Source organism: Macaca thibetana, chromosome 4 (assembly GCF_024542745.1).
Source record: "Macaca thibetana thibetana isolate TM-01 chromosome 4, ASM2454274v1, whole genome shotgun sequence".
Taxonomy (NCBI): domain Eukaryota; kingdom Metazoa; phylum Chordata; class Mammalia; order Primates; family Cercopithecidae; genus Macaca; species Macaca thibetana.
In genome coordinates this window covers 140,057,073-140,084,438 of record NC_065581.1, presented here as the reverse complement: position 1 = coordinate 140,084,438, position 27,366 = coordinate 140,057,073, and the positions used below count along the sequence as shown (strand labels likewise).

General features: G+C 41.0%; 1 protein-coding gene across 1 annotated transcript; it reads right to left on the bottom strand.

The window, feature by feature from the left end:
• Window positions 1-781: 781 nt before the first annotated feature.
• Window positions 782-27,366, bottom strand: HDDC2 (HD domain containing 2). The gene is made up of 6 exons (XM_050788730.1): window positions 27,092-27,366; window positions 25,784-25,905; window positions 23,962-24,064; window positions 17,054-17,122; window positions 1,998-2,136; window positions 782-1,139 (listed from the first exon to the last, which is right to left on the bottom strand). The coding sequence occupies exons 1-6, from the start codon at window positions 27,173-27,175 to the stop codon at window positions 1,042-1,044; spliced, it is 615 nt and encodes a 204-aa protein (XP_050644687.1). The 5' UTR covers window positions 27,176-27,366; the 3' UTR covers window positions 782-1,041.

Here is a 27,366-nt window from a genome sequence, read left to right as displayed (position 1 = left end):
ATACATATGTGTGTTGCTTCTGAAAAGATCATGCACCTTGCTTCCTGCAGATTGGGTATCCATGGATACTGCAAAGAGTTTCCAAAGAAACGCTGCCTAGAATTTTCAGCATGCCAGCCTCAAAGGCCTTCAAATGGAAAGTGACATTTGAATTAAAGGGACAAGCATCATTGCTCCACGCAAAATATGTGGCAGGTTTGTGGAAATCGTATTCCTTTTTGCACTATTCAATGTAAGAGCAGATGAGGTAGATTATTTGTCCTATAAAAGGGAGAAGAGAGGAAGAAATTGGGTTGATATATTCCCTACCTAAGGCTCAATGACCCCAGTTCCTATTTATATTTCTCATCTGATGATACATGCTCTTACAATCAAAGTCTCAAGATTTATAAGTCAGGGAGAAATATACAGAGGAATACAAGTTGCATTTTTATATGCCCAAGTTTGTATCTCTAAATGACAAAAAGTACTGGGAAGAGGGGAAGAGCCTATTTATTAGTAGGTTTACAAGCCTATGATTAGGAGTCTGAAGCAGTCTGCAGTGAAATTCAAAATCTGGCTCAAGAGAGTGAATCTGAATAAGGCAGCAATTTCATCCGGAGAGAGAATACATTACTAGTACATTTTCTTTTCTGGATTCTTATCACTGAATCAGCTGAAGAATCTGTTCTTAAAAGCAATCATAATGAAATTTTCTGTTGTTCAATGAATCTGGCCTTCGGGGATATTGGTAATTAAGTCAGAATAAGATGATTTTAAATCTCCAATAAATACTCCAAAGTTTTAGGTGTTTAATATTTATTTATTTAGTTCATAAACAGGCACTGCCCCCTCAAGTCTTCATCCATGGCACTTTCATAACCGCTTCCTGTTCTGTGGCTTTAGTGCCCAAGTTATATCACATTTCTTGCTGAAGTCCAGACAACTGAAAACAAACAGACTCACATCTAGGGAAATCAACAGACCAACAATGGCAAAACATAATACAATGAAATGGAAAAATAATGTTTTTTACAGGAGTGCAGCAATTTAGAGAGTGTCTCAGGAGTGTGGCTCACTGGCAGCTGCAGCTATGTTAGCGTTTCTTTCTGCCTCAAGTTCAGAAACAAGCTGGACTATCTCAGGGTGATTGAATTTTCCTGCAAAGCAAAAGAACAGCAAAAAATACATTCCCATATTGACAAGAGAGTACATTCATTTCCCCAGCTTGATCCCAGGGTTCACTGGGGGCTCTAGTCTGTGATCTGACCCATGCTTCACTCCAAAGCAGAAGGAGATTGCAGGTCCTGGGAAGGGGCCGAAGGGGACCACTTGGCATTTACGCTCTGTCACCCCAGGTGCAACTGAGAATAAGGATGAGACTCAGGCAAGGAATCATCAATTAGGCAGAGCTAGGAGAAACTTCACCAGGCTCCTGAGTGCCTCTACCAGGAACTATGGGAAAACTCAGGTGTGAGAGCTCAGAAAGCTGACGACAATCTCTGCCCATCCCAAACCTGCAATTAAGTAAGGAGAATGAAGCACCTATATGTGAAAAGACAAGGAGGAAGATCAGAGGGGCTAGGCCGGCTCAGGATGTAAACAAGGATGCTGGTGTCTCTCTTGTAAACACCTCTACACTTCAATTGGCTGATCTGTACTGTCATCCCTGCTCCTCAGACCTCCCCAGATTTCTGCTTTGGTAGCAACCAAGCTCTAAGCTATCGTAGGTCCATGACAGCTAGCATGGGGGACTGTTCACCCCAACATCTCTTCTCTCACAGTCTGTTCTTGCCTGTGTCTGTTGTTGCTTACTGTTCATTCCACATTAAACTCTATTCCATTTATTTCCTATCCTCAACCTCTTACCCGAATGTTTCCTTCCCTTTCTTTTTAGATGCTCCACGTGAAAGGGTCAGATAAGGGTACTAACAGTGGGTTTCCCTAATGTTAACATTGGTCACTACACCGAGTAAGCCAAACTAAAACGGACTCTTGTTGAAAATGGTGTTGAGTACCTGCTGTGGAATCATAGAAGTCTTGCAGACTTCCAGGTTTGTGTTCAAGGTCTTCATATTCAGATGCTTGAAGAATCATCTCACATTGGTCTAGCTGCTTCACAAATTTGGCTTCTGCACTAGATTGGGTCTCGTACTCCTAAGTAAAGGGACAATTAAAGCAGCATGATTAGCACTGCATAATAGGGTATCCCGGGAAAATTCTGACTCTGGCACCAGAAATCAGAGTGACAGCTACAAGTACATTCTGTATCGGCCCCATTTCTCTACTGTTTAGAAATCCTTCAGAGACGCTTCTCCTGTAATTTCACAGCCTAACACCAGGACTCTATACAAGAAAGATGTGCTCTCCATTCTAAGTATTCTACCAGAATCCGTGGAAGTCTCATATATTCATCTTACGTACTTCCAAGATCTTTTCTTCCTGTTTAATACCTGTCTTCATTTTCAGATCATTATTCTTTAATCTACCTAAGTAGTTTAGATATTTTTAACTTCAAGCTGATGTTTCATCTTATGCCTCTCAAACTTGTATTTCCCTCTCCATTTCATGTCAGGTTTCCTTGTCATTTGTAAGTGAATTTCTAGCTTTATCATTTACTTTTGGTTACCACTTCACCTGGGAATCTCTCTGCTTACTTTCCACATAGGGTAGATTTAATTAAGTTTCTCTGGGTTAAGACTATTGAGGACACAGCCAAGATCTGAGGTTTACATGCACTGGTGTGTGCATGTGTTGCAGCGGGAGGGTGGTGAATGTGGCGGGTGGGAGCAGTTTTTTTACCTTTCTCTTCCCACTGGTCCCTCCCTCTGCAGTGCAGACTTCGAACAAGAAGCTCCAGGAGGTCTGCTTCTTATAGAATGATGCTTGCCACCCAACTGCAAGTCCCAATTAATACTATATAGATTCATTCTTCTATTAAGACCAAAGTGCTCCCAAATGGTTTCCCTGCCAAGTTCTTGTTTGTAATTCTACCCCAGATGTGTTCAGATAATAAACCTGTCATGGTTTCTTGGCAGGGTGATGTGATATGAATCACTTAAAAGTTTCTTAGTTTTTATTACATGCTTATTCTTATAAAGGCAGCTACTTGGATTTGATAAAGCTGAGAACTGTACAGGGGAATCATTTAAATATGGAACCAAACACACTTTGCTTTATCTCAAAGGCACTTAAAAATAATTTCATTTTATTTGTTTATTCACATTCACAGTTATATGTTTATGTTTAATAAATTCAAGTTCATGATTTCACAAAAGGAAATGGAATACTCCAGGCATAGCAGTCTAGAATTTATTTTTTTCTGTTGAAAGTTGAAAGTGAGAAAAATATTTAAAGACCATTAGGAAATACAATACATCTTATAACAAGTTCTTGTGAACTTACAGATTTCTTTTAAAAGAAATATAAATTATTGAAATTTTCTCTCAAAAAATAATGATATAGGCATTCTTCAATAAAAAGGCAAAGCACACAATATAATACTACAGACAGAACTCTAGGGGTGAGAAAAAAGATTGGCATTTGGAGAAATTATTGCAAGTAGCTCTTAATGTCAGGAAGAGTTGGGTTCAGATTTGCATTTCAGAAAGGTCACTAACTACAGGTGGATAATATCTAGATTGGAAACAGAGAGATCAGATTCTAAGACTGTAGCACTAGCAGAGATGTTATAGGAATCTGGTGTAAGATAGTAACAGTGAAAATGGAAAGAAGTGGTAGGATTTAAGAAATATTAAGGATAAAGAAGTGAACTAAAATATAAAAGTAAACGAGAAGGAAAACTGAAAATGACTGCCTAGTTTCTGGTTTGAGTAACTAGGTTCATGATAAAAGGGTCAGCAAAAGAGAAGAAACAGACAAAAACTGACACAGCAAAGAAATAGCAAAACCCAATCAAAAACTGGGGGACATGACATTCCAATCAAGTCCAAATATATGCAAGTAGAGACAACCACCTCCAGCCATAAGCCCTGCATGACATCAGCATGGGAGTAAGAGGATTAGTGTCTGATGGACCTGAGAATAGGAGAATCTCAAAAGGGCCAAAGGGTTTTCTCTAGAAACCTCACATTTTAAGAACAGTAGTTGACACTGGGAGGGATCTTGCCCACTCCAATAGTGGATGAGCGCAAGGAGCTTACATCAAAGACAGCCCAGCCCTAGTGAATTTTCCAATCTGACCTGCTGGGGCTCCTTTCCAGGAGAGGGCCCACATGAGGAGAAACTGCTGGGAAGAAAATCAAAATTGAGTGGGATACAAATAACACTGATGAAAAAAAGACCCAGATAAAAAAGGGGAAGGGGAACAAAGCCAGGAGAACATCTCTAAAAGCAAGCCACCACATTTTTTTTAATGCTACATTTAAAAAAACACAACAACAACAACAAAAGCAGAAGCAGCTCTGAAGTTAAAAATGCAACTTGTTCTCACCACAAAATATAGTATGTGAGGTAATGCATATGTTAATTAGCTTGATTAGCCATTCCATATTTATATATTTCAAAATATCATGCTGTGAACCATAAATATAAACAATTTTTGTCAATTTAAAAATAAATAAAAATGAAAAAACAAAGAAAAAGAGCAACCTGAACCAAATTTCCCTTCAAAGTTCAGTAAAACTAACTGCCAATCAAAATAAGCAACAGAAAGGCAGAAAGGTCATATCCTATATAGCTATCCCATAAGATAAAAAGAATAAGCAGCAAAATAACATCTCACAGCCAATTTGTGTCAAAAAGACATATCAAAAAGATACTACATTTGGCCGGGCGCGGTGGCTCAAGCCTGTAATCCCAGCACTTTGGGAGGCCGAGACCGGTGGATCACGAGGTCAGGAGATTGAGACCATCCTGGCTAACACGGTGAAACCCCTTCTCTACTAAAAAAAAATACAAAAAACTAGCCGGGCGAGGTGGTGGGCGCCTGTAGTCCCAGCTACTCGGGAGGCTGAGGCAGGAGAATGGCGTAAACCCGGGAGGCAGAGCTTGCAGTGAGCTGAAATCCGGCCACTGCACTCCAGCCTGGGCGACAGAGCGAGACTCCGTCTCAAAAAAAAAAAAAAAGATACTACATTTTTAAAAGAGAACTCGAATCTGTATTTCAGAAACAGATAAAAGACATTAAGAAAATGATACAAGACGAGATTCCCCGGGCAAGATGGCCGAATAGGAATAGCTCTGGTCTGCAGCTCCCAGCAAGACCAAAGCAGAAGGTGGGTGATGTTCTGCATTTCCAACTAGGGTACCCAGCTCATCTCATTGGGACTGGTTAGACAGTGGGTACAGCCCATGGAGGGCGAGGCGAAGCAGGATGAGGCTTCACCTCTCCCAGGAAATGCAAGGAGTCAGGGAACTCCCTCCCCTAGCCAAGGGAAGCTGTGAGGGGCTGTGCTGTGAGGAATGGTGCATTCTGGCCCAGATACTATGCTTTTCCCACAGTCTTTGCAACCCACAGACCAGGAGATTCCCGCAGGTACCTACACTACAAGGGCCCTGGGTTTCAAGCACAAATCTGGGCAGCTGTTTGGGCAGACAGTGAGCGAGCTGCAGGAGTTTTTTTTTCCATACCCCAGTGGTACCTGGAATGCCAGCGAGACACAACTGCTCACTCCCCTATAAAGGGGGCTGAAGTCAGGGAGCCAAGTGGTCTTGCACAGTGCATCCCACCTCCACAGAGGCCAGCAAGCTAAGATCCACTGGCTTGAAATTCTCGCTGCCAGCACAGCGGCGTGAAGTCAATGTGGGACGCTCGAGCTTGGTGCGGGTAGGGGCATCCACCATTACTGAGGCTTGAGTGTAAACAAAGCTGCTGGAAGTTGTAACTGGGTGGAGTCCACCATAGCGCTGCAAACCCGCTGTAGCAAGAGTACCTCCCAAATTCCTCCTCTCTGGGCAGGGCCTCTGAAAGAAAGGCCACAGCCCTAGTCAGGGGCTTATAGATAAAACTCCCATCTCCTTGGGACAGAGCACGTGGGGGAAGGGGCGGCTGTGGGTGCAGCTTCAACAGACTTCAGTGTTCCTGCCTGCTGGCTCTGAAGGCAGTAGTGGATCTCCTAGCACAGTCTCAAGCTCTGCTAACGGAAAGACTCTCTCCTCAAGTGGGTCCCTGACCTCCGTGCTTCCTGACTGGGAGATACCTCCCAGCAGGGGTCGACAGACACCATATACAGGAGAGCTCCAGCTGGCATCTAGGGGGTGCCCCTCTGGGACGAAGCTTCCAGAGGAAGGAACAGGCAGCAATCTTTGCTGTTCTGCAGCCTCTGCTGGTGATACCCAGGCAAACAGGGTCTGGAGTGGACTCTCAGCAAACTCCAGCAGACCTGCAGAAGAGGGGCCTGTTAGAAGGAAAACTAACAAACAGAAAGGAGTAGCATCAACATCAACAGAAAGGACAACCACAAAAAACTCCATCCAAACTCCAACCAACAGCAAAGACCAAAGGTAGATAAATCCATAAAGACGAGGAAAAAACAGCACAAAAAGGCAGAAAATTCAAAAAAATCAGAATGCCCCTTCTCCTACAAAGGATCACAATTCCTCACCAGCAAGGGAACAAAATTGGAGGGAGAATGAGTTTGACAAATTGACAGAAGTAGGATTCAGAAGGTGGGTAACAACAAACTCCTCCGAGCTAAAGAAGCATGTTCTAATCCAATGCAAGGAAGCTAAGAACCTTGACAAAAAGTTACAGGAATTGCTAACTAGAATAAACAGCTTAGAAAAGAGCATAAATGATCTGATGGAGTTGAAAAACACAGCATGAGAACTTTGTGAAGCATACACAAGTATCAACAGCCAAATCAATCAAGGGGAAGCAACCATATCAGAGTTTGAAGATCAATTTAATGAAATAAAGCATGAAGACAAGATTAGAGAAAAAAGAATGAAAAAGAATGAACAAATCCTCCGAGAAATATGGGACTATGTGAAAAGACCAAATGTTTGATTGGTGTACCTGAAAGTGACGAGGAGAATGGAACCAAGTTGGAAAACACACTTCAAGATATTATCCAGGAGAACTTCCCCAACCAAGCCAGACAGGCCAACATTCAAATTCAGGAAATACAGAGAACACCACAACAATACTCCTCAAGAAAAGCAACCCCAAGACACATAATTGTCAGATTCACCAAAGTTGAAATGAAGGAAAAAATGTTAAGGGCAGCCAGAGAGAAAGGTCGGGTTAGCCACAAAGGGAAGCCCATCAGACTAACAGCAGATCCTCTGCAGAAATCCTACAAGTCAGAAGAGAGTCGGGGCCAATACTCAACATTCTTTAAAAAAAAGGGCCAGGCACAGTGGCTTATGCCTGTAATCCCAGCATTTTGGGAGGCAGATCATCTGAGGTCAGCAGTTCAAGATGAGCCTGGCCAACATGGTGAAACCCCATCTCTATTAAAAATACAAAAATTAGCCAGGCGGGGTGGTGAGCACCTGTAATCTCAGTTACTCGGGAGGCTGAGGCAGGAGAATTGTTGGAACCCGGGAGGCAGAGATTGCAGTGAGCCGAGATTGTGCCATTGCACTCCAGCCCAGGCTGATAAGAGCAAGATTCCATCTCAAAAAAAAAAAAAAAAAAAAAAGGAAAAAGAAAAGAAGAATTTTCAACCCATAGTTGCATATCCAGTCAAACTAAGCTTCATAAGTGAAGGAGAAATAAAATCCTTTACATAGAAGCAAATGCTGAGGGATTCTGTCACCACCAGGCCTGCCTTGCAAGAGTTCCTGAAGGAAGCACTAAATATGCAAAGGGAAAACCAGTACCAGCCACTGCAAAAACAAACCAAAATGCAAAGACCATCGACACTATGAAGAAACTGCATCAACTAGTGGGCAAAATAACCAGCTAGCATCATAATGACATGATCAAATTCACACATAACAATAACAACCTTAAATGTAAATGTGCTAAATGCCCCAATTAAAAGGCACAGACTGGCACATTGGATAAAGAGTCAAGACCCATTGGTGTGCTATATTCAGGAGACCCATCTCACGTGCAAAGACACACATAGGCTCAAAATAAAGGGATGGAGGAAGATTTACCAAGCAAATGGAAAGAAAAAAAAGCAGGGGTTGCAATCCTAGTCTCTGATAAAACAGAATTTAAGCCAACAAATATAAAAAAAGACAAAGAAGGGCATTACATAATGGTAAAGGGATGAATGCAACAAGAACAGCTAACTATCCTAAATATAGGCTTCATCTTTGGGATGCAAGGCTGGTTCAACGTATGCAAATCAATAAACATAATCCATCACATAAACAGAACCAATGACAAAAATCACATGATTATCTCAGCAGATACAGAAAAGGTCTTTGATAAAATTCAACACCCCTTCATGCTAAAAACTCCCAATAAACTAGGTATCGATGGAACATATCTCAAAATAACAAGAGCTATTTATGACAAACCCACAGCCAATATTATACTGAATGGGCGAAAGCTGGAAGAATTCCCTTTGAAAACTGGCACAAGATAAGGATGCCCTCTCTCACCACTCCTATTCAACATAGTATTAGAAGTTCTGGCCAGGGCAATCAGGCAAGAGAAAGAAATAAAGGGTATTCAAATAGGAAGAGAGGAAGTCAAATTACCTCTGTTTGGAGATGACATGATTGTCTATTTAGAAAACCCCATCATCTCAGCCCCAAAACTTTTAAGGTGATAAGCAACTTTAGCAAAGTCTCAGGATACAAAATCAATGTGCAAAAATCACAAGCATTCCTATACACCAATTAATTATAGACAAACAGAGAGCCAAAACATGAGCAAATTCTCATTCACAATTGCTAGAAAGAGAATAAAATACCTAGGAATACAACTTACAAGGGATGTGAAGGACCACTTCAAGAAGAACTACAAACCACTGCTCAAGGAAATAAGAGAGGACACAAACAAATGGAAAAACATTCCATGCTCATGGATAGGAAGAATCAATATCGTGAAAATGGCTATACTGGCCAAAGTAATTTATATATTCAATGCTACTCCCATTAAGCGATCATTGACTTTCTTCACAGAATTAGAAAAAAACTACTTTCATATGGAACCAAAAAAGAGCTCATATAGCCAAGACAATCTCAAGCAAAAAGAACAAAGCTGGAGGCATCATGCTACCTGACTTCAAACTATACTATAAGGCTACAGTAACCAAAACAGCATGGTACTGGTACCAAAACAGACATTTAGACCAATGGAACAGAACAGAGGTCTCAGAAATAACAAGACACACACCTACAACCATCTGATCTTTGACAAACCTGACAAAAACAAGCAATGCAGAAAGGATTCCATATTTAATAAATGGGAAAATGGCTAGTCATATGCAGAAAACTGAAACTGGACCCCTTCCTTTCACCTTATACAAAAATTAACTCAAGATGGATTAAAGATTTCAACATAAGGCCTAAAACCATAAAAACCCTAGAAGAAAACCTAGGCAACACCATTCAGGACATAAGCATGGGCAAAGACTTCATGACTAAAGCACCAAAAGCAATGGCAACAAAAGCCAAAATTGACAAATGGGATCTAATTAAACTAAAGAGCTTCTGCACAGCAAAAGAAACCATCATCAGAGTAAACAGGCAGCCTACAGAATGGGAGAAAATTTCTGCAATCTATCCATCTGACAAAGGGCTAATATCCAGAATCCACCCGGAACTTGAACAAATTTACAAGAAAAACACAAACAACCCCATCAAAAAGTGGGCAAAGGATATGAACAGACACTTTTCAAAAGAAGACATTTATGTGGCCAACTAACATATGAAAAAAAGCTCATCATCCCTGGTCATTAGAGAGATGCAAATCAAAACCACAATGAGATACCATATCATGCCAGTTAGAATGGCAATCATTAAAAGTCAGGAAACAACAGATGCTGGAGAGGATGTGGAGAAATAGGAATGCTTCTACACTGTTGGTGGGAGTGTAAATTAGTTCAACCATTGTGGAAGACAATGTGGCGAATTCTCAAGGATCTAGAAGTAGAAATACCATTTGACCCAGCCATCCCATTACTGGGAATATACCCAAAGGATTATAAATCATGCTGCTATAAAGACACATGCACACATACATTTAATGGGGCACTAGTCACAATAGCAAAGACTTGGAACCAACCCTAATGCCCATCAATGTTAGACTGGAAAAAGACAATGTGGTACACATACACCATGGAATACTATGAAGGCATAAAAAAGAATGAGTTCATATCCTTCGCAGGGACGTGGATGAAGCTGGAAACCATCATTCTCAGCAAATTAACACAGGAACAGAAAACCAACCACCATATGTTCTCACTCGTAAGTGGGAATGGAACAATAAGAACATATCAGCACAGGTAGGGGAACATCACACACTGGGGCCTGCCAGCGGGTTGGGGGCAAGGGGAGTGATAGCATTAGGAGAAATACCTAATGTAGATGACGGGTTGGTGGGTGCAGGAAACCACCATGCCACATGTATACCTAGGTAACAAACCTGCACGTTCTCCACATGTATCCCAGAACTTGAAGTATTAAAAAAAAAAAAAAAGAAAATGATATAAGACATAGAAGAACAACATAAAAACAGTGAAATGTAAGATAAAAGGTTGTTTTAGAAACTAAGCAATAAGAAACACAAGGGTAATTAAATATGATAAATAATGCCTTAAGAGAAATAGAAATGGAAAAGGAGGATAAGTTTAAAAGTTGAACAGAAATGAAGATGATATAAAGGGTTTGAAATAAGGTGACAAATAGTGAAGACAGGCAAAGAAGAACCAACATACAGATACAGAAGAGTCCCAGAAAAAAGAAAAGCAAAGCAAAAGGAAAACTATACCTCAAGAAACCCTTAAAATTAAATTTTTTATAAAAAATTTCAAAGTATATATTGAAAATGCATGCTAAATACCTAAGGATATTAACCCAGAATGAGCAACATGAAGATACATTCTAATAAAATTACCAGACTTAAAAGAAAAAAAATCCTTTGGACACCTATGTAAAAAGAGTATCTGGCATTTAAGGAAAATAAAATTATGATCAGACTTCGACAGCTTCTCCATATTGTCAGAAGTTCAGTCAACTGGAGATACAGTTGCCTTAACAAGTACCCTTTTAAAAATGTCTCTCCCCATCTGTCCCTCAAAGTACAGGTGAGGCTTGATGTAGAGCAGTATAAGGATCCCGGGACCTTAAATCTTCAATCTGTTACTTCTACTTTGATATAAATAATCTGATTTAAGATATTCAAGAAAAGAAACTGGGAGCAAAGATTTTACATGCAGTGAAACTGACTTTCAAGTATAAAGAACACAGAGAAACTATTAATAACATGCAAGAAGAAGGAATACTGTTCTGTGAGCCTTTCATGAGGAATCTACTAGGCAACGAGTCTCAGAAAACCAAAACTGTTGAGAAATTGACATAAGGACTGGTGCTGAACATAACTATATGGTTACCTGTAGAAGTAAAACTAAATGCAGTTAAAAAGGAAAAGGTTATAGTGTGTAATAGTGAAATGTTTTAACAATGTAGATATAGTACAACTATTTAAAAAAATAGGGTGACTCAGGGATAGTATAGGCAAAACCATTTTAAAAATTGTTTTCAGTAATCAGAATTAATGATGGTGGTATATACAACTGTCATTCTGAGACTGGTTCATGTGTAAAGAAGGATAAAGCAAATGAGTATGTATAAAACATTCTAATGCTAGCATCCTCTCTGTACTATATAGCCAGAATTCTTGTTGTGGAAAAAAGGATATGTACCATAATAGAGAAGTGGTTAAGTAAAACCTCTGTAGTACTGAAGTTGAATTGAAAACATCAGTATGAACTCACAAGGTATTATATGTACAATGACCATCCATAATGTTCATTATGTGGTCTTGAAATACCATTTGCTATTTTAAAATAAACAAACAAAAAGCAAAACAGGAGGTCAGGGTGGAATATGCTCAAGATGAAGCTGGAACGCCCTGACATTTCTGCTATCGAAGAAGCATTATTTCCTATATGAACTGTAATCAGAGTAGATGAGAGTGAAGCACAAAAGTATTTCAGCTAATAAATAAAAACAAAAATAAAATATTAGAATATTACCATTCTGAAGCCCCGAAGTATTAAGGAATGTAAGCATGAAGAAAAACTAGTCATTATGTAGTGCATGACCAAAAGAATCCAATATGCCCCCCTAGTTTTGCCAAAAGGTTCCAACCTGAGTCTGATCCAGTCTGTGGATCCAGCTGCCAATCTGTATAAAATAAGAGAACAGAGGAACACGACCTGCACCACAAGTGTGCAACTGGGAAACTATGGGAAACTCTATAGGCCAAATGGTCTGGATTCAACAGGTAAATTATAAGAAAAAGAAAGAAATGCAGGGGGAGACTGTAGATTAAAGGAAATTTAAAAGACATTAAGCTTTAAAAAAAAGTGAGCATGATTAAACTAAAATATCTAGAAATGAAGAGTTAAGTGATTAAACCTTAAAGACATTCTAGGATATCTGTGAAAATCAGGGTAGTGGTTAATTTGGGTGGGGAGGGTGTTTGGATCATGGCACAGGGAAGGGCTTCTGTGGTGAATGAAAAAGTTCTAAATCTTTACCTGAGTTGTAGAGTTAGAAGAAAGTTATCTTTCTAATAATTCATTATGCTACTCTTGGGCTTTTGCATGGTTTTGAGTTTTTTATTTCTCGATAAAAGGCTTTAAAAATAATATAAATGGCAGAAGAGAACACGTACAGGCGTGAAGCTGTTGAGTTGAGGTTCCTGTGGATGATTAGGTGGAGCTGTTCGGGAGGCTGCTGGATTTACGTGTCTGGGGTTTAGGAGGAAGGTTTTTCAGTAGAATCTATGGAGCAATCAGCACATGATTGCTGAGGCACAGGAGGGGTGTGGAGAGAAAAGAAGGCTAAGGACATGGCCCCAAGAGGAAGACACAGGTTCTGAAGATGTAGGTTGAAGGAGGGGAACATTTGAAAAAAGAAAGGCACAGAGAAAACCAGGAGAGGACAATCTCACGACCTGAGGGATGAGGCTTTCAGCAGGGGAGTGGCAACACCTCAGGCTGCCACAGTGTCAGGCAGCACACAGGCAGAGCGGGGTTGCTGTGACCTTAGCGAGAGCAGCGCCTGGTGGGCCTGTCAGTCACAGCATGGTGGCCGTGAGGAAGCAGAAGCGGGAAGTGCAGGCAACTCCTCCCCTGTTTAGTTGTGAAGAGAAGTAGGGAAATGTGGCATTCAGGGAAAATTATTCCGAAACAGGGTTGTGTGAACATATTCGCAAGTCTTCTAAAAAGCTGGAAAACTTCCTATCTGACAGCGTCTATGTTCTTAAAGAAGGAAGGGGCAAGAATACTTGCTATAAAATCAGGGGAGAAGTGGCAAGGTAGATGCTTGAAGAGAGGGCTGAACAGCTGATGTGGGGCAGAGACAGGGGAGGCAGAGAGAGGAGCAGGGAGGTGACCTGAGGCCCACTGATGGGGTGCTAGCAGCCCTGAGGCTCTGCAGAGCCTGGTGGCCAGGGCAGCTGTGACCCCAGTCCCCAGGCACAGAGACTCTGAATCAGTGTTTCGTAGCCTTCTGGTAGGACAGGAGAGGACATGTGACCAAATGACTCAGATTGGGGTTTCGAAGAAACAGAGGGGCAAGGAGTCCAAGCAGGCTGGAGATTCAAATTCTAGGTCCTGAAAATGGAGGACTAAATAGGCAGAGGAAAGGAAAACAGTGAGATTAACATTTCCTTCTCCTTCCTGGGGAAAATGTTGGCCCTGAGTGAAGTGCTGATCTCTTGAAAGTTTATCTTTTGCATCTTCCCCTCTCCAACCTCCTAGCAACTCTCCCTCCAGGGTCCTGGGGTCCTCATGCTGCTCTACATCAACCCCACTTGTACTTTGAAGAATGAATTGGGGGGAGACATTTTTAAAAGGGTACTTGTTAACTTAACTGTATCTACAATTGACTGAACTTCTGACAATGTAGAGAGAAAACTTGGGGTTAGAAACAATCCAAGGACGGTGGGGAGTGCTAGGCATTTCACATGCAGGAGAGGCTCCCCTCATGCCTTGGGGCTGAAAAGGACATTTCTTTAAGGCAAAATGCAGGTGGTTCAGTAGACATCTTTCTGTGATACTTTCAGAAAAAAAAATGTTTTTTCTTGGCTTGGTGAAATGTGATTTCACCTTCTATGATAAAAGATAAATTATCATCAAGGATGTTTAATGGCTGCAAATAGATGTGATCCTCTGGGCTGAGAAACATTTTAAAGTGATAAATAGTTATAATTAGCATTTCTAAAACCAATCAACTGTCATTTTCTATGTTAGTTACATGCTATTCTAAGCTCAATGGGTACAGAATGACCCTACTTTCTTAAACCAAAAACCTTGATACAGGGACTGGAGACAGAGAAAAATAGAGCTTACTATGTGCCAGGCAGTATCCTCATTGCTTTATGTATATTAATTACTTTAATTCCTATAACCTTATAATTATTGCCTCATATATTGCCAATTATATCCTCATTTTACAGACGAGGAAATTAAGGCATAGAGATTAAGTAAATTGCTCAAGATCTCACAGCTAGTAAACAGGGGAGTCACTATTTGAACCTTGGAAGTCTGAAGCTTATGTACTAACAACAGACATGAAGTATCAAATGCATAAATTATTACAGAAACTTGTACTGTGTTGAATACTATGTTGAAACGTGTATGTACACCTACAGCCTATAAAAGTGACCTGTGAATGTGACCTTATTTGGAAACAGGGTCTCGATAGAAGTGATCAAGTTAAGATGTGGTCTTACTGGATGAGAGTGGACCCTTATTCAATAGAGGGAAATTTGGACATGGGTTCTGACATAGGGCCAATACCACGTAACTACAGGGAAGAGACTGCAGTGATGTGTCTGCGAGACAAGGACTGCGATAACCAAAAGCTACAAAAAGGCAAGGAAGAATCCTCCTTTTGTTTTTGGAGAGAAATCTTTATCAGGCTTCATTAATTCAACCAATGACATTTATAAGATAGTAAAATTGTTACCTGTTTAGGGGTTATCAAGTGTTTTAATTCTCTGTGTTTTATATTTATTCAAATTCAAAGCCGTTCTAAATAGCTTTTGTAGCATTTATCTTTGGAAGACACTACAGTAAATTTTGCAGTAGTTTTTCACCAGTTGTTGATAGCTAAGAAAATATTTTGATAGATAACTGCTACCATGTTTACAATAATTAGGCACAAAGGTACAAATTATTGTAGAAGTTTTTCAAATTATTAATACAAGAGTGTTTCCCCCTTAGGCGACAATACATGAGGTGCTATTGTTTTTTCTTTTATGTATGAGATGCAACCTAACTCCACTCCATTATTTCCCAACATATAAGGAATGTTCTGAAAGTTCATTTGAAAGTATATACTTTGAGATGAGGCACACTTTTCTAAAGAAACCCTGCTATACCTAGTAGTAACAGGTACCATCTGAGCCAGGTTCCAAGTTACATACCACACATACTTTGCCAGGTTTAATTTTCATGATTATTCAATGAGATAGGTATTGAAGGCCTACAATCTCTCATCTTAAACCCTGGGGCTAGAGCTTTCAGATTTCAGCATTTTCTTTTTTTGAAAAATAATATGGTACATGCGGTATATACTAAGTCACGCCTCTAATGAGGTCTGGGACAGCACTCAGTTGCTGGATGAAGATTTCTGCATCAAAGAATACTAATTTTCATGCCAAGAGAGATGGATGAGGACTCTAAATAGCCTCACGTTGGTTCAGGTAAGATTTGCTGTCTAATGAGTTCGGGTCAGGTCAAATTTCCTAAAAACTGTTTCTCTGAGCTTTTCAAATTTCATGACTGGGGATAAGGGTGTGGGAACCTGTATGACTCTCATTTTCTAGCGGAGAAAATGAGGTTAAATAGAGTCAAGTAACTCACACATGCGTGTGTAAATAGGAGTTGGAATTCAAACTCAGGTCTCTGGCTGCAAGGCTCTGGTCTCTGTATCACACCTGAATGCCTTACAATGGCTATTTCATCCCATCATCAACCCGAACCACAGAAAATGGCAGTGCCATACAGAATCTGAGCATTACACGGCATTTCTAGGAGAGGGAGTTGTACAGGGTTTCAACCCTGGGCACTTCCTCTCTCACTCCTAAGACAAGGGACGACCTGACCCCAACACATGAGGCAGTAAGACAGGAAATTCTGCCAGTTTTGGCAGAGGCAAAGTGGAAGGGGCCTGAGTGTAGAAAGGGAAGGTGGAAGATCAAGCTCTAAGACAGGAGGATGAATATGGACTTTGAAGAAAATGTGAAAAGTAAGAGTGGGAGGGAAGGCTATTCACAAATAAGAGGAGGCTTAGGGCTCAAGCAAGGAAGGGCCAGTGTGGACTGGCTGGAAGACAGAAACTGTAATTGGAAATGGGAATTTTTTTTTTCCCCTTCACAAATGAAAGACAACAGCAGAAGAGGGAAGCAATGGGAAAAAAGAGCTGAACCTGCCCTTTCCTTCCAGCCCAACCTCCCTTCACTGTCAGCAGCACTGGGAAGGGAGTGAGCACTGGTAGAGCCCTGTTCCATACCACGCATCTCTGTGGCACTTTACCTTGACCTCATCCAACCCTAACAACCCTCCAGGGTCTTACAGATGAGCAACAGACTCAGCGAGGGAAACGTGCCGAGGTCACAGAACTTCAAAGTGGAGAGGTGGGATTCAATCCCAGCTCTGAACTATCCCCAAGTCCATGTTCTCTTCAAGGACCAAAAATGGGTGGGTGTGGGCAAAGCAGCAAGAAATCCAAGGCTGTGAGTCAAGTGCCAGGAGTTGGGGTGGCGAGGGAAATGGGGAACTTAGAGAGATACAAAATTTCTATCCATCAGGAGAAATTTCTGCAGCAGCTGGGAAGTGACAAACAGACACAAACCAGACAGTAATAAGTTAGAGACCCCTTGTTAAGATCATCTAAGTCAACTACAGCATCAGGGAGCCATATAAATTCAGTTAGAAATTAAAAACAGTAATGCATTATATATACTTACTTCCCAAAGTTCACAGAGCTCCTTTCTGAGGTCCTCTGGTAGTAGTTGGGTTATCTGCTTCATAGCTTCCTGAAATATCAAACCATTACTTTAATTATATTGACATTTATCAAAGTTAACAACTACTCTGCAAAAGACGAATGGGTTCGGATTCTTACAAACAACTCCCACAGGGGCAGCAGAATAAACTGGCCTATATTGGACAATATTTATAGCTTGTAAGGAAGGCAGGCAGTTGTATACCTTAAAAAAATAAGTGTAATCTTCATATGGGCTTTGCTTAGCACCTATTTTGTGGTCTACAACACAACAGACACAGAAAAGGACAATGAAGAGGTCATGAGACAATTACAAAAATATCAGAGGTGTTCCAAGGATTTTACATCTGTGGATAAATCACAACATACCCACATACATTTCAATCATAAGCATATGAGAGTTCAAAACAAACCTGAGTGGGGAGAATGGGAAAGGAGTACTGAATTACGAAGCTCAAAGAGATTTTTTGTATATTCATTTTCTATTGTTAATATGTTTTTATTGCAAGATGTAAAGTACAACACAAATGAGCAATTATTGCCATTAACATAAATGAAGTTACATGATAGAATTTTGTAGGCTCACAGACTCACAGGCTGAAAAGGGATATTAAACAGCAATTAGCTAAACCATCCATGTAGTATCTGAACCCTTCAATAGCATCATGGAACACTTCTATTCTCTTTCCAAAAATGTATGCAGTGGGAGGAAGCCTAGTACCTCAAGAGGCTGCCCCATGGCTTTCGGCAGTACTGGCAGAAATTACTTTCTTACATCAAGCTGAAAATTTTCCCTGTAGTTCTTCTACCACACCTAACCCATCCCTCCTGCTTTCCTCTCTCACCCACAAACACAATGTCAAACAGGTGGACAGTGACCCCACTGGGCTGGACTATCTGTGGCCACAGTGACTGGTCCAAGAGATAACCTTATAATTCAAACCAGGCCACTCAGGGGCCATTTGCATTTGTCAAGCAGAGGCTAGGAGAGAAGCCATATTCCCCACCACAAGGAGAAGCGTGAGAGTTAGCCAAAACCTAATGAAAAGCATAGACGAAATAAGAGAGTAGAGGTTGTCCTGTACTTCTAGGCTTTCTGTACTTTGTAGTCCCAAAGATTTCAGGAGCTACCCTTATCCTCCACTCTCCTCCTTTATTTATGAGTTCCTCTAGTATCCTTCCTTTATTTCTGAATTACTCGAGTATTCTCAAATGGCTTCAAATTCCTTCACCACCTTCATTCCATACCTTTTAATCAGGCTCAGTCCTTCTAACCACAGAGGCTAGGCTCTTTGAATGGAATATGGCTATAAAAACCATTTTTGGCAATATAAAGGTCTTACATAAAATAAAATAGTGAGTTGCAGGAAAGCAATGAAAACAAAATTGGACATTTGTGTGTATATTTATTTATTACTGGGAGAAAAAAATGTTACAGAATACAACCACTTCCAGAGCAAACCACATTTGCCAATGTCAACAATCCCCTCTTATAAATAACATCACCATCTTGAATGGCTTATTGAGTTATAGAGTGGTAGCATCACACTACCCTTAGTATGAAGAAATTTAGTGTTATGTTGTACATGCATTCTTCCTTGTTTCTTTTTCATAAATTTCAGCCAAGAATACTTGAGAAAATACTTTATATTTTCACAAATCAACTGTGTCTTTATAGATTGCTTTTCTCTACATAATTCCAGAAACACAAGTTTGCCAACTACTTCCAGTTGAAAAGAAAGAACTAAATCATATGTACATACAGGTATATGAAAATCTCAACTTTAGAATGCAAATATGAAAGTCCTGCTCTGACAAGAGGCTATTTTATTCTCTTTAAAACGACACACCCAGAACTGCATACAGTGATTTATGTATGATCTGACCAAGGTGGAAGAAAATGGAATCATCACCTTCCTCATGGTAGATACTATATTCCTTTAAGAGCAGTGTAAGACTGATTTGGCTTTTTGGTGATGATGTCCAATTACTAAGTTATTAATAGGCTTCTTGTTGTTTAAAATCACCATATTCTTTAAAAAACAAAACAGCAACTATGTTGTTGCTCTCTTCCTGAAACTGAACTATGATTTTCTGAATCTAGGCTGATTGGTATTTGTTATCACACAATCAGAACTGCATTTTTGCAACCTTGTAGAGAGTTAATATTCTTTGTTTGGCAGCATATACCAGAATCAAGCCCACCTTTTTAATTGAACCCTCTGAAATCAACATGGCTCAGGTCCAGGGCACACAGCTAAGTATGCCAGTCTTTTCCCTTCCTGGCAAGCGATGAGCCCTGCCACTTCCACTTCTATACTGAGTTTCACCTTGTTGTTCAGACATAGATTTAGAGTGACAGCTTCCCTAGCCTCTTCCTCTGTTAGCAAAATATGTCAAAAATCTGCCTAAAGCGCTGAGCTGAATGAAGCTTTCGGCAAATATTTTGTGTCAGTTTTGTGACAAGTATCTGGAAGGTATTATTCATCATTCAGACACTGATGAGGCTGAAAAGTGTAGCAGTCAACTGAAGACCAGATCCAGACTGGGTTTCAAACCCGGCTCGCCATTTATTAATACTAATTGTGGAACCCTGAGCAAGTCATTTGACCTCTTTGTCCTTCAGGTTTCTCATCTACACAATGGGGTCAAATAATGGTACCTACCTAAGAGGATCATAAGGATTAAGCAGTTAATACACATAAAGTGCTTATTATGTGCCAATACTAAGCACTTTATAAATCTGGCACATAATAAGCACTCTATACATGTTTGCTATGTTTTTCATTTTCTCCTTCTTGTCATGCTCACTCTATAATAAAGTTCCATTCTCGCTGTAATCTCCCAGTTCTTTAGCAACTTTAACCCTCCCAGACACATGCATACCACGACTCTGCCTTCTGTTTCAATAAGGTTTTCCCTTTGCAAAGGAATATGACCTGCCACTGCTGTATTCCAGCTTCAAGTTCCACCTCACTAGATCACGGTGATCCTTATCAGACATCATTTATCAACTTGCATTATAATATCAAGTGTATGTTAATATGTTTAGGAATGAGGCCAGACTACAAGTATTGCTTTTGGCCCCCTTTCTAAATTTGCTTCTTCTATGCCCTCATTCTCCCTTTCATCTTCATACCCACTTTTCTCCAAAACAATCAGCCCTCCAGGTTTATCAAGTACAGTTGGTCCTCCATATCTGCGGGTTTTGCATTAATGGATTCAACCAACCATAGATTTAAAAAAAAAAAAGAAAAAAAAGATACAAATAAAAAACAATACAGTGTTACCAACTATTTACATAGCATTTGCATTGTATTAGGTATCATAAGTAAAACAGAGATGACAAAGTATATGGGAGGATATGTGCAGGTAATATACAAATATGACACCATTTTATCTTGAGCATCTGCAGATTTGGTTATCTATGGGGGTCCTGGAACCAATACTCCATACATACTGAGGGACCACTGTATTTTTTCTCCCTCCTACTTCAGTTCAGAGGCTCAATGATCTAGCCAGCAAGGGCAAATGAGGTTTCCTGGTTCTCATTAGGCAGATTCCACCAGGAGCCAAGAAATCCTCATTTAATTATCTTAATGCATGGTTCAGACATCCAAATCTTGTTCATAAACACCATCTGCATAAAGAATTGTTCACCTCCCTCATTTTCTTCTCTCTTCCCAAATCCTGACTAGCAGCAGGAAGAGGCAATAGAACATCAGTGCTCTCCAAACCTTTGGTTTCTTGTCCAAGACCCTGTGATTCTTTAAGATGTTTCCCCATTGCCTTCTGCTTATGACATTGATTCCCCTGTGAATCAGCAGGAGTGGGCAGCAGTCAGGAGGTTTAATGAGGCTGGAAAGGTTTTTCATCAAAGCCAGGAAATAGCATCCTGGAAGGCAGCAGTACCCTCTCTGATTGCTCAGGTCCCCTCTGTGCCTGTCCATGGGGTGTCACCAGCCAGGACTCAGCTCTGGTAGGAACAGTCGTAGATCTTCCTCATTTCCAGTTGTTGGAGATGGTTCACACTGACTGGTTCTTCTCCAGAAGGTTTTGACTTGCTCCTCTGTGGAGTGAATCTCAAATTCACTGTGTGCTTCCAGAGGGAAGTCTGTCTTTTTTTTCTGGGCCCCATTTCTCCTTGCCTTCTCTTCACTTTAAGGACTTCGATGACTCACTGGTACTTTAGAATATGATTTCTCATCCACAATGTCCAGACTTACCCTTGAATAAAACTATCCTGCAATGAGCTGTACAATTGAGGAATTTTTTCCCTTCCTTTCCCTGTGTTATACTTCATTACTCACCATCCTCTGCTTCAGGTACCAATTCCTTTCTGCAACTCAGAATCTCGAACTAATTGGTTTCTTTTTATATTAATTCGGCCAGTCAACAGAACAGTTCTTTATTCATAGCAGTGCAGATTCATATAGAGAAACATTTCCTTAGACTCCTCCCTTTTTCCTGTCTTGGTCAGCCTGTATCTTGGACCTAAACTTTGGCAGGATGAACACATTCCTTATACGATTCCCCTTGTGCCTATACTTTTGGGTAGGTTGGAACTCTTAAACTGGGACCCTCATTCCTTGTGGCCCTTCTTACCTTTGGAGGGCAAAAATCCTGCTGGCTACTGAGCCCCTGTTAGTCTATAGGTGTATTCAAAATACAGATCAAAATGGAGTTTCTTATGTCTTCCTTTTCTACATAGACACAGTAACAGTCTGATCTCTCTTTCCTTTCCCCACAAGCCCCAGTCTCCCCAGCTCTGAGAATAGACATTTAAGCCTACTTGCCCTGTTAAACCATCTCACTAAAGACTCCTACTACTCAGCAGTTTAGGACCAATCTCTTAGGCCTCCAAAAAAAGTAGCTAGCAATAACTCTTGAATTGAAAACCAACCATTCAGCATTCAAAAAAGGCTTCCTTCATTTTCCAACTTCTGCTTCAAACACATCTTCCTCGTTTGCCCTGGGCTCTGGGTTTAGAGTCCAAATTGATGGTAATTTAATACATTATTGATGTTATTCATTTCTTTCTAATACAAATATTTGATTTTTCTTTACCTTCAACCCCTAAGTTAAAGGAGTAACTTAAAATTTACTAAATAATAATTATAATAATGATTCGATTTGTGATTTATAGAACTTCTCTCCAAAGAACTTAGTTAGCATGGAGAATTTCCTACAACCTCATTTAAATTCCAGCTATTTCTACTATTCTAATGAAAGTTATACTATCTACAGCTACATATTAGGGAGAACTGAAACCAACACAATTTTCTGTCCCTGTGTTAAACAAAGCTGGGAGCAGACATAAACCCCTCTTATTGTGTTAAGGATGAGACAAGTGATAGGGTTTGGATGTTTGTCCCCTCCAAATCTCATGCTGAAATGTGACCTCCAGTGTTAGAGGTGGGGCCTAGAAGGAGGTATTGGATCATGGGGATGGATCCCTCATGAATGGTTTAACGCCATCCCCTTCATAATGAGTGAGTTCTTGATCAATTAGTTCAAATGAGATGTGGTTGTTTCAAAGAGTGTGACACCTCCCCACCCTCTCTCTCTTGCTCTCGCTCTTGCCATGTGATGCACCCGCTCCCCCTTTGCCTCCCATCATGATTAGAAGCTTCCTGAGGCCCTCAACAGGAGCAGATGCCTGTGCTATGCCTCCTGTACAACCTGCAGAACTGTGAGCAAGTTAAACCTCTTTTCTTTATAAATTACTCTACTATTAAAAAGTCAAAAAAAGACTTTTTTTTCTCCACAGCTAGTGAGGCTGTGGGGAAAAGGGAATGATTGTACACTGTTGGTATGAATGTAAATTAGTCCAGCCAGTATGGAAAGCAGTGTAGAGATTTCTCAAAGAACTTACAGCTACTATTCAATCCATCAATCCCATTACTGAGTATATACCCAAAAGAAAATAATCAGTCTACCAAAAAGACACATGTACTCATACCTTTACTGTTGCACTATTAACAACAGCAAAGACATGGAATCAACCTAGGTGCCCATCACTGGTAGACTGGTTAAAGAAAATGTGGTACATATACACCATGGAATACTATGTAGCCATGAAAAAGAATGAAATCGTGTCCTTTGCAGCACTGTGGATGGAGCTGGAGGTCATAATCTTAAGTAAATTAACACAGGAACAGAAAATCAAATACTGGATGTTCTCACTTGTAAGTGGAAGCTAAGTATTAAGCACACATACACATAATCAAGGGAACAACAGATACTGTGGACTACTAGAGGGTGGAGGGAGAGGGGGGTTAAAAAAACTACCTGTTGGCTTACTATCAGGGTGACAGGATGTGTACTCCAAACCTCAGCATCACACAATATTCCCATGTAACAAATCTACACATATATCCTGTATCTAAAATAAAAGTTGAAATTAACACAAATAAAATAAAATAAAAATTACCTGGCCTCAGGTATTTCTTTATAAAAGCTACAAAAGAACAGATTAACACAACAAGCAAAATCCAATCTGCTGCTTACTCCAGAAAATCCCTGCTTCTGGAAGATAAGGCTGTAAACCCCTAAAACAGAGTCAACACTAACAGTTTACTCTTCAAAACTCATTACGACCTTCCTTCATATGTTTACTAATCTAAATCTATTATGTCCTAAACTGTGCAATCCCAGCTAGTTGCCTAACTTGTCAGATCCATCTTAACACTCTCCAGCCCAGGCCCTGAATCTCTAAAATTATCCTCCCCTGACCTTCCCCTTCCTAAGACACTACTAAGACTATCAAGGCAGTATTCTCCCTAACCGCAACAGGTCTCATAAACTTAGCTTTGCTTCAGCAACAGGTTTTTCTGGTGGTTTTTTGCAGAGTCAACAGTCAACACTGACCTCTTCTCGCCTATGTTTTTCTTCCTTGGGGATGTTATCTGCTGGTGCTATGTCCCCAACGATGCATTCTGCCATATCATGAACGAGGGCTAGGCGTACACATCTGATCAGGCAAGAAATGTTGAATAATTACACAGAATTATATTCACTACAAGTTCCTTCTCTATACTCTTCCAAAATTGCATAAAATATATTTTTTTCTCCACCTTAACAGAGTATTTTAATGTAGTATTTTCTAAAGTAGTTACATTCTGCCAGCCTACAACAGTTCTGATCAAAACTGTTAGTTCATATTCAATAAAATACATGTGAGTGGAGGGGAAATTGTTAGCATGAATTTTTTTTCTTAAATGGTTTGTCTCTGAAATCTCACTTTAAAAGGCTGATAAATAGGCCGGGTGTGGTGGCTGATACCTGTAATACCAGCACTTTGAGAGGCCAAGGCAGGAGGATCACCTGAGGTCAGGAGTTTGAGACCAGCCTAGCAATATGGTGAAACCCCATCTGTACTAAAAATACAAAAATTAGCCAGGTGTGGTAGCATACACCTGTAATCCCAGCTACTCAGGAGGCTGAGGCAGGAGAATTGTTTGAATCTGGGAGGCGGAGGTTGCAGTGGGCTGACATTGCACCACTGCACTCCAGCCTGGGCAACAGTGAGACTCTGTCTCAAAAAAAAAAAATTACATTTAACAACTTTCATGTTCCTGACACATATGAATCATTCAATAAGTGGTTATGATTATTAGTGGTTAAGGAATAGTAGTTGTGATAATCGTCATCAAAACAGGAAGTCAAGTAATGAGATAAATGCCCAATCGGGCCAGTATGTTTTAGCCTCCCATACTACCGAGGCAATACAAGGCCCAACAGTGTCCTTTGAGATTTCCCTGCGTCTACTCTCTTTCTGGTCCAGTTCAAATCCCAGACTACTCCAAATTGCATCTCTATTGGACTTCACTTTCACTTTGTACTATTTGCCAAAAACCTCCTCAGCTCCATACCATCTGCTGAGTAACAGAGGACTACTCAGGCTTCCCCAGTGAACCCTTTGCTGCAGTCAAGTTGATTTATTTCTCATTTGCAAAATACTCCTTTACTTTCCTACATTCAGGGCTTTGGTTTATCTGCCCTTCTCTTTGCATGCAGTGCCTTCTCCTACCTCTCTGCCTATGTTAACCCTCTAGAGCTCAACTCAGATTGCACCTCCTCCATAAAGATCAACCAAGAACAGGTGATCTCCCCTACTCTTACAATACTTAACATTTTCAACTATAACTTATATTTCACTTCTTATAGAAGTTATTTTGGGCCTGTGTAAGTCACTTGGGATTTATTTACTCTCTTATATGCTAGTAAACTTACTTTTGTTCTGTGCTCAAAAAGCATTTTAACACTTGTCAATTGAATGAAGGGGGAGAGGATACCTCTTTCTCAGCTGTCTTGCACATACAACTCCAAAAAGAGCCTCATGAATGTATGCTACTATCCATAAAAGGCACTAGAAAAGAGCACACGGTATACTAATACAATGCTAGAATTTTAGACATAACACACTCGCCTTCAAGGCCCCAATATCACACTTAAGTCTCCTCTGATACCCTAGACAGGCTCTATCACTTGCCAACATAAAACTCAGATTGCAGTTTACAACAACGGAGGCAACACAACCCACATCCTAAATATGCATGGTTTGCTTCAAATAATTTTTCTTGACCTATAAACTAACCTACAAGGATTTGACACGGGTCTCAGTGGTAAAAACGGGTGCACACCCATAGACCAGAATCCCTCACGAGCATCAAAGTCCAGCTCAGCTTACCGGTCTTTGTTAAGACGGTCATCTTTGATCACCATAGCCATAACTGCCATCCGGTACATGTGATCTGACACGCTCTCCGGCCTTTGGACATTTCTGTATACCCAGCCAGTCCGTGGGACTCTCTGATAAATATGAAGAAGAAAAAAGTTTTAAAAACCAAATACTAACTATCTGCTATGCTCTTCAAGAGATGTCCAGGATATAACACACAGAAACCGGGTCATAGTTTCAGAACCTATTACAAAATGTTTTGCTAAACTAGCTAAAATGATAGACATCTGGAATCAAATGAACTTGAGAGCTCAGAGAATGAAAGGGGGAGAAGACAGAGAGAGATAAGTCACAAAGTCCATTCGTCAGATTACTCTGTTACTGATGTATAATGACGGAACATATGCAAGTTCTTTAAAAAACAAAAACAAAAACAAAAACCAAAAACTGCATTTTTACTAACTACAAGAATTGTGGCTTTTTGCCTTCAAATAATCCTACACAAGCAGAAAACACTGTATTGAAGGCTCTGAACGTGAACGAGTGATAGGCTTTCAAATTCTGAGGCACAAGGGATAAGGGCACTTCTAATTGCTTGATGCTACCACGTGCCGGGACTCTTCCTTTTATTCACATCATAACCTCATCTTGTGAAACTGCATTTCTTCCTCAGAATTCTACATCGCTAAGGAATGTTATAACTAGTAGTCAGAGTGGCATGAAACAGATAATTTACTTTGAACTTGGGAGAGAGACGGGGAAGACGCACATGATGAAACTCATGTGTATGACATTAAATCCTGTTTGGGGGGTGGCCTTGAGAAAAGTCTTGTTTCTGGAAGTAACTGTGAGGCAGAGGTAAAGCGCTCCACTTAAAATCTGCAGAGCCGACAGATTCTATTCTTTCCACCCGTGCTCAGAAGCAGCCCCACCCTACAAACACACACACACACACACACACACGCACGTGGTTCTGGGGTCTTGAGCCCCGGAAAAGCTCAGTGCAGGAAGGGCGAGGCCGGCTGCTCTCTGGGAACTGGCACCGCTGCAGGGCGGAGCTCGCGGCCCCCGCGGCCCCGAGCTCTAGGCTCAGACTGCGCGCCGTCCCAGCTGGCCCGGCTGCCCCTCCGGCTTCTTCCTCTGTCCACAGTCCGCGAGGCGCGGCCACATCCCCTGGACTGGGGCCTTTCCCGAATTCGGCGCGGCGGACCCAGCGCAGGAAGGGGAAAGGCCGCGGGCCCAGCGGGGAGCCGGAAGCTCCGCCGCCCCACAGTCCCGCCCGCTCGGCCGCAGCCTCCGGGCCTGGCGCCCGCTCACCTTGAGCTGCCCCACCAGCCGCAGGAACTGCAGTAGGGACCGAGCCCCGTGGCCCAAGAAGGTCGCAGAGGAGACCGAAGCCATGTGGCCACGGAACCTGGCTGGGCGGAGCAGGCCGCGGCGAAGCTCCTCCCCGCCCTCCTCCTCCTCCCCTTGTCTGTCTTCCACCTCCTCTTACTCTTCTTCCTCTTTCTCCTCCCCCTCTTCTTCTGACTTCTGCCCCCTTCCTCTTCCCCTTCCAACTCCCTCCTCCTCATCCCTCTTCTTCCTCCCCC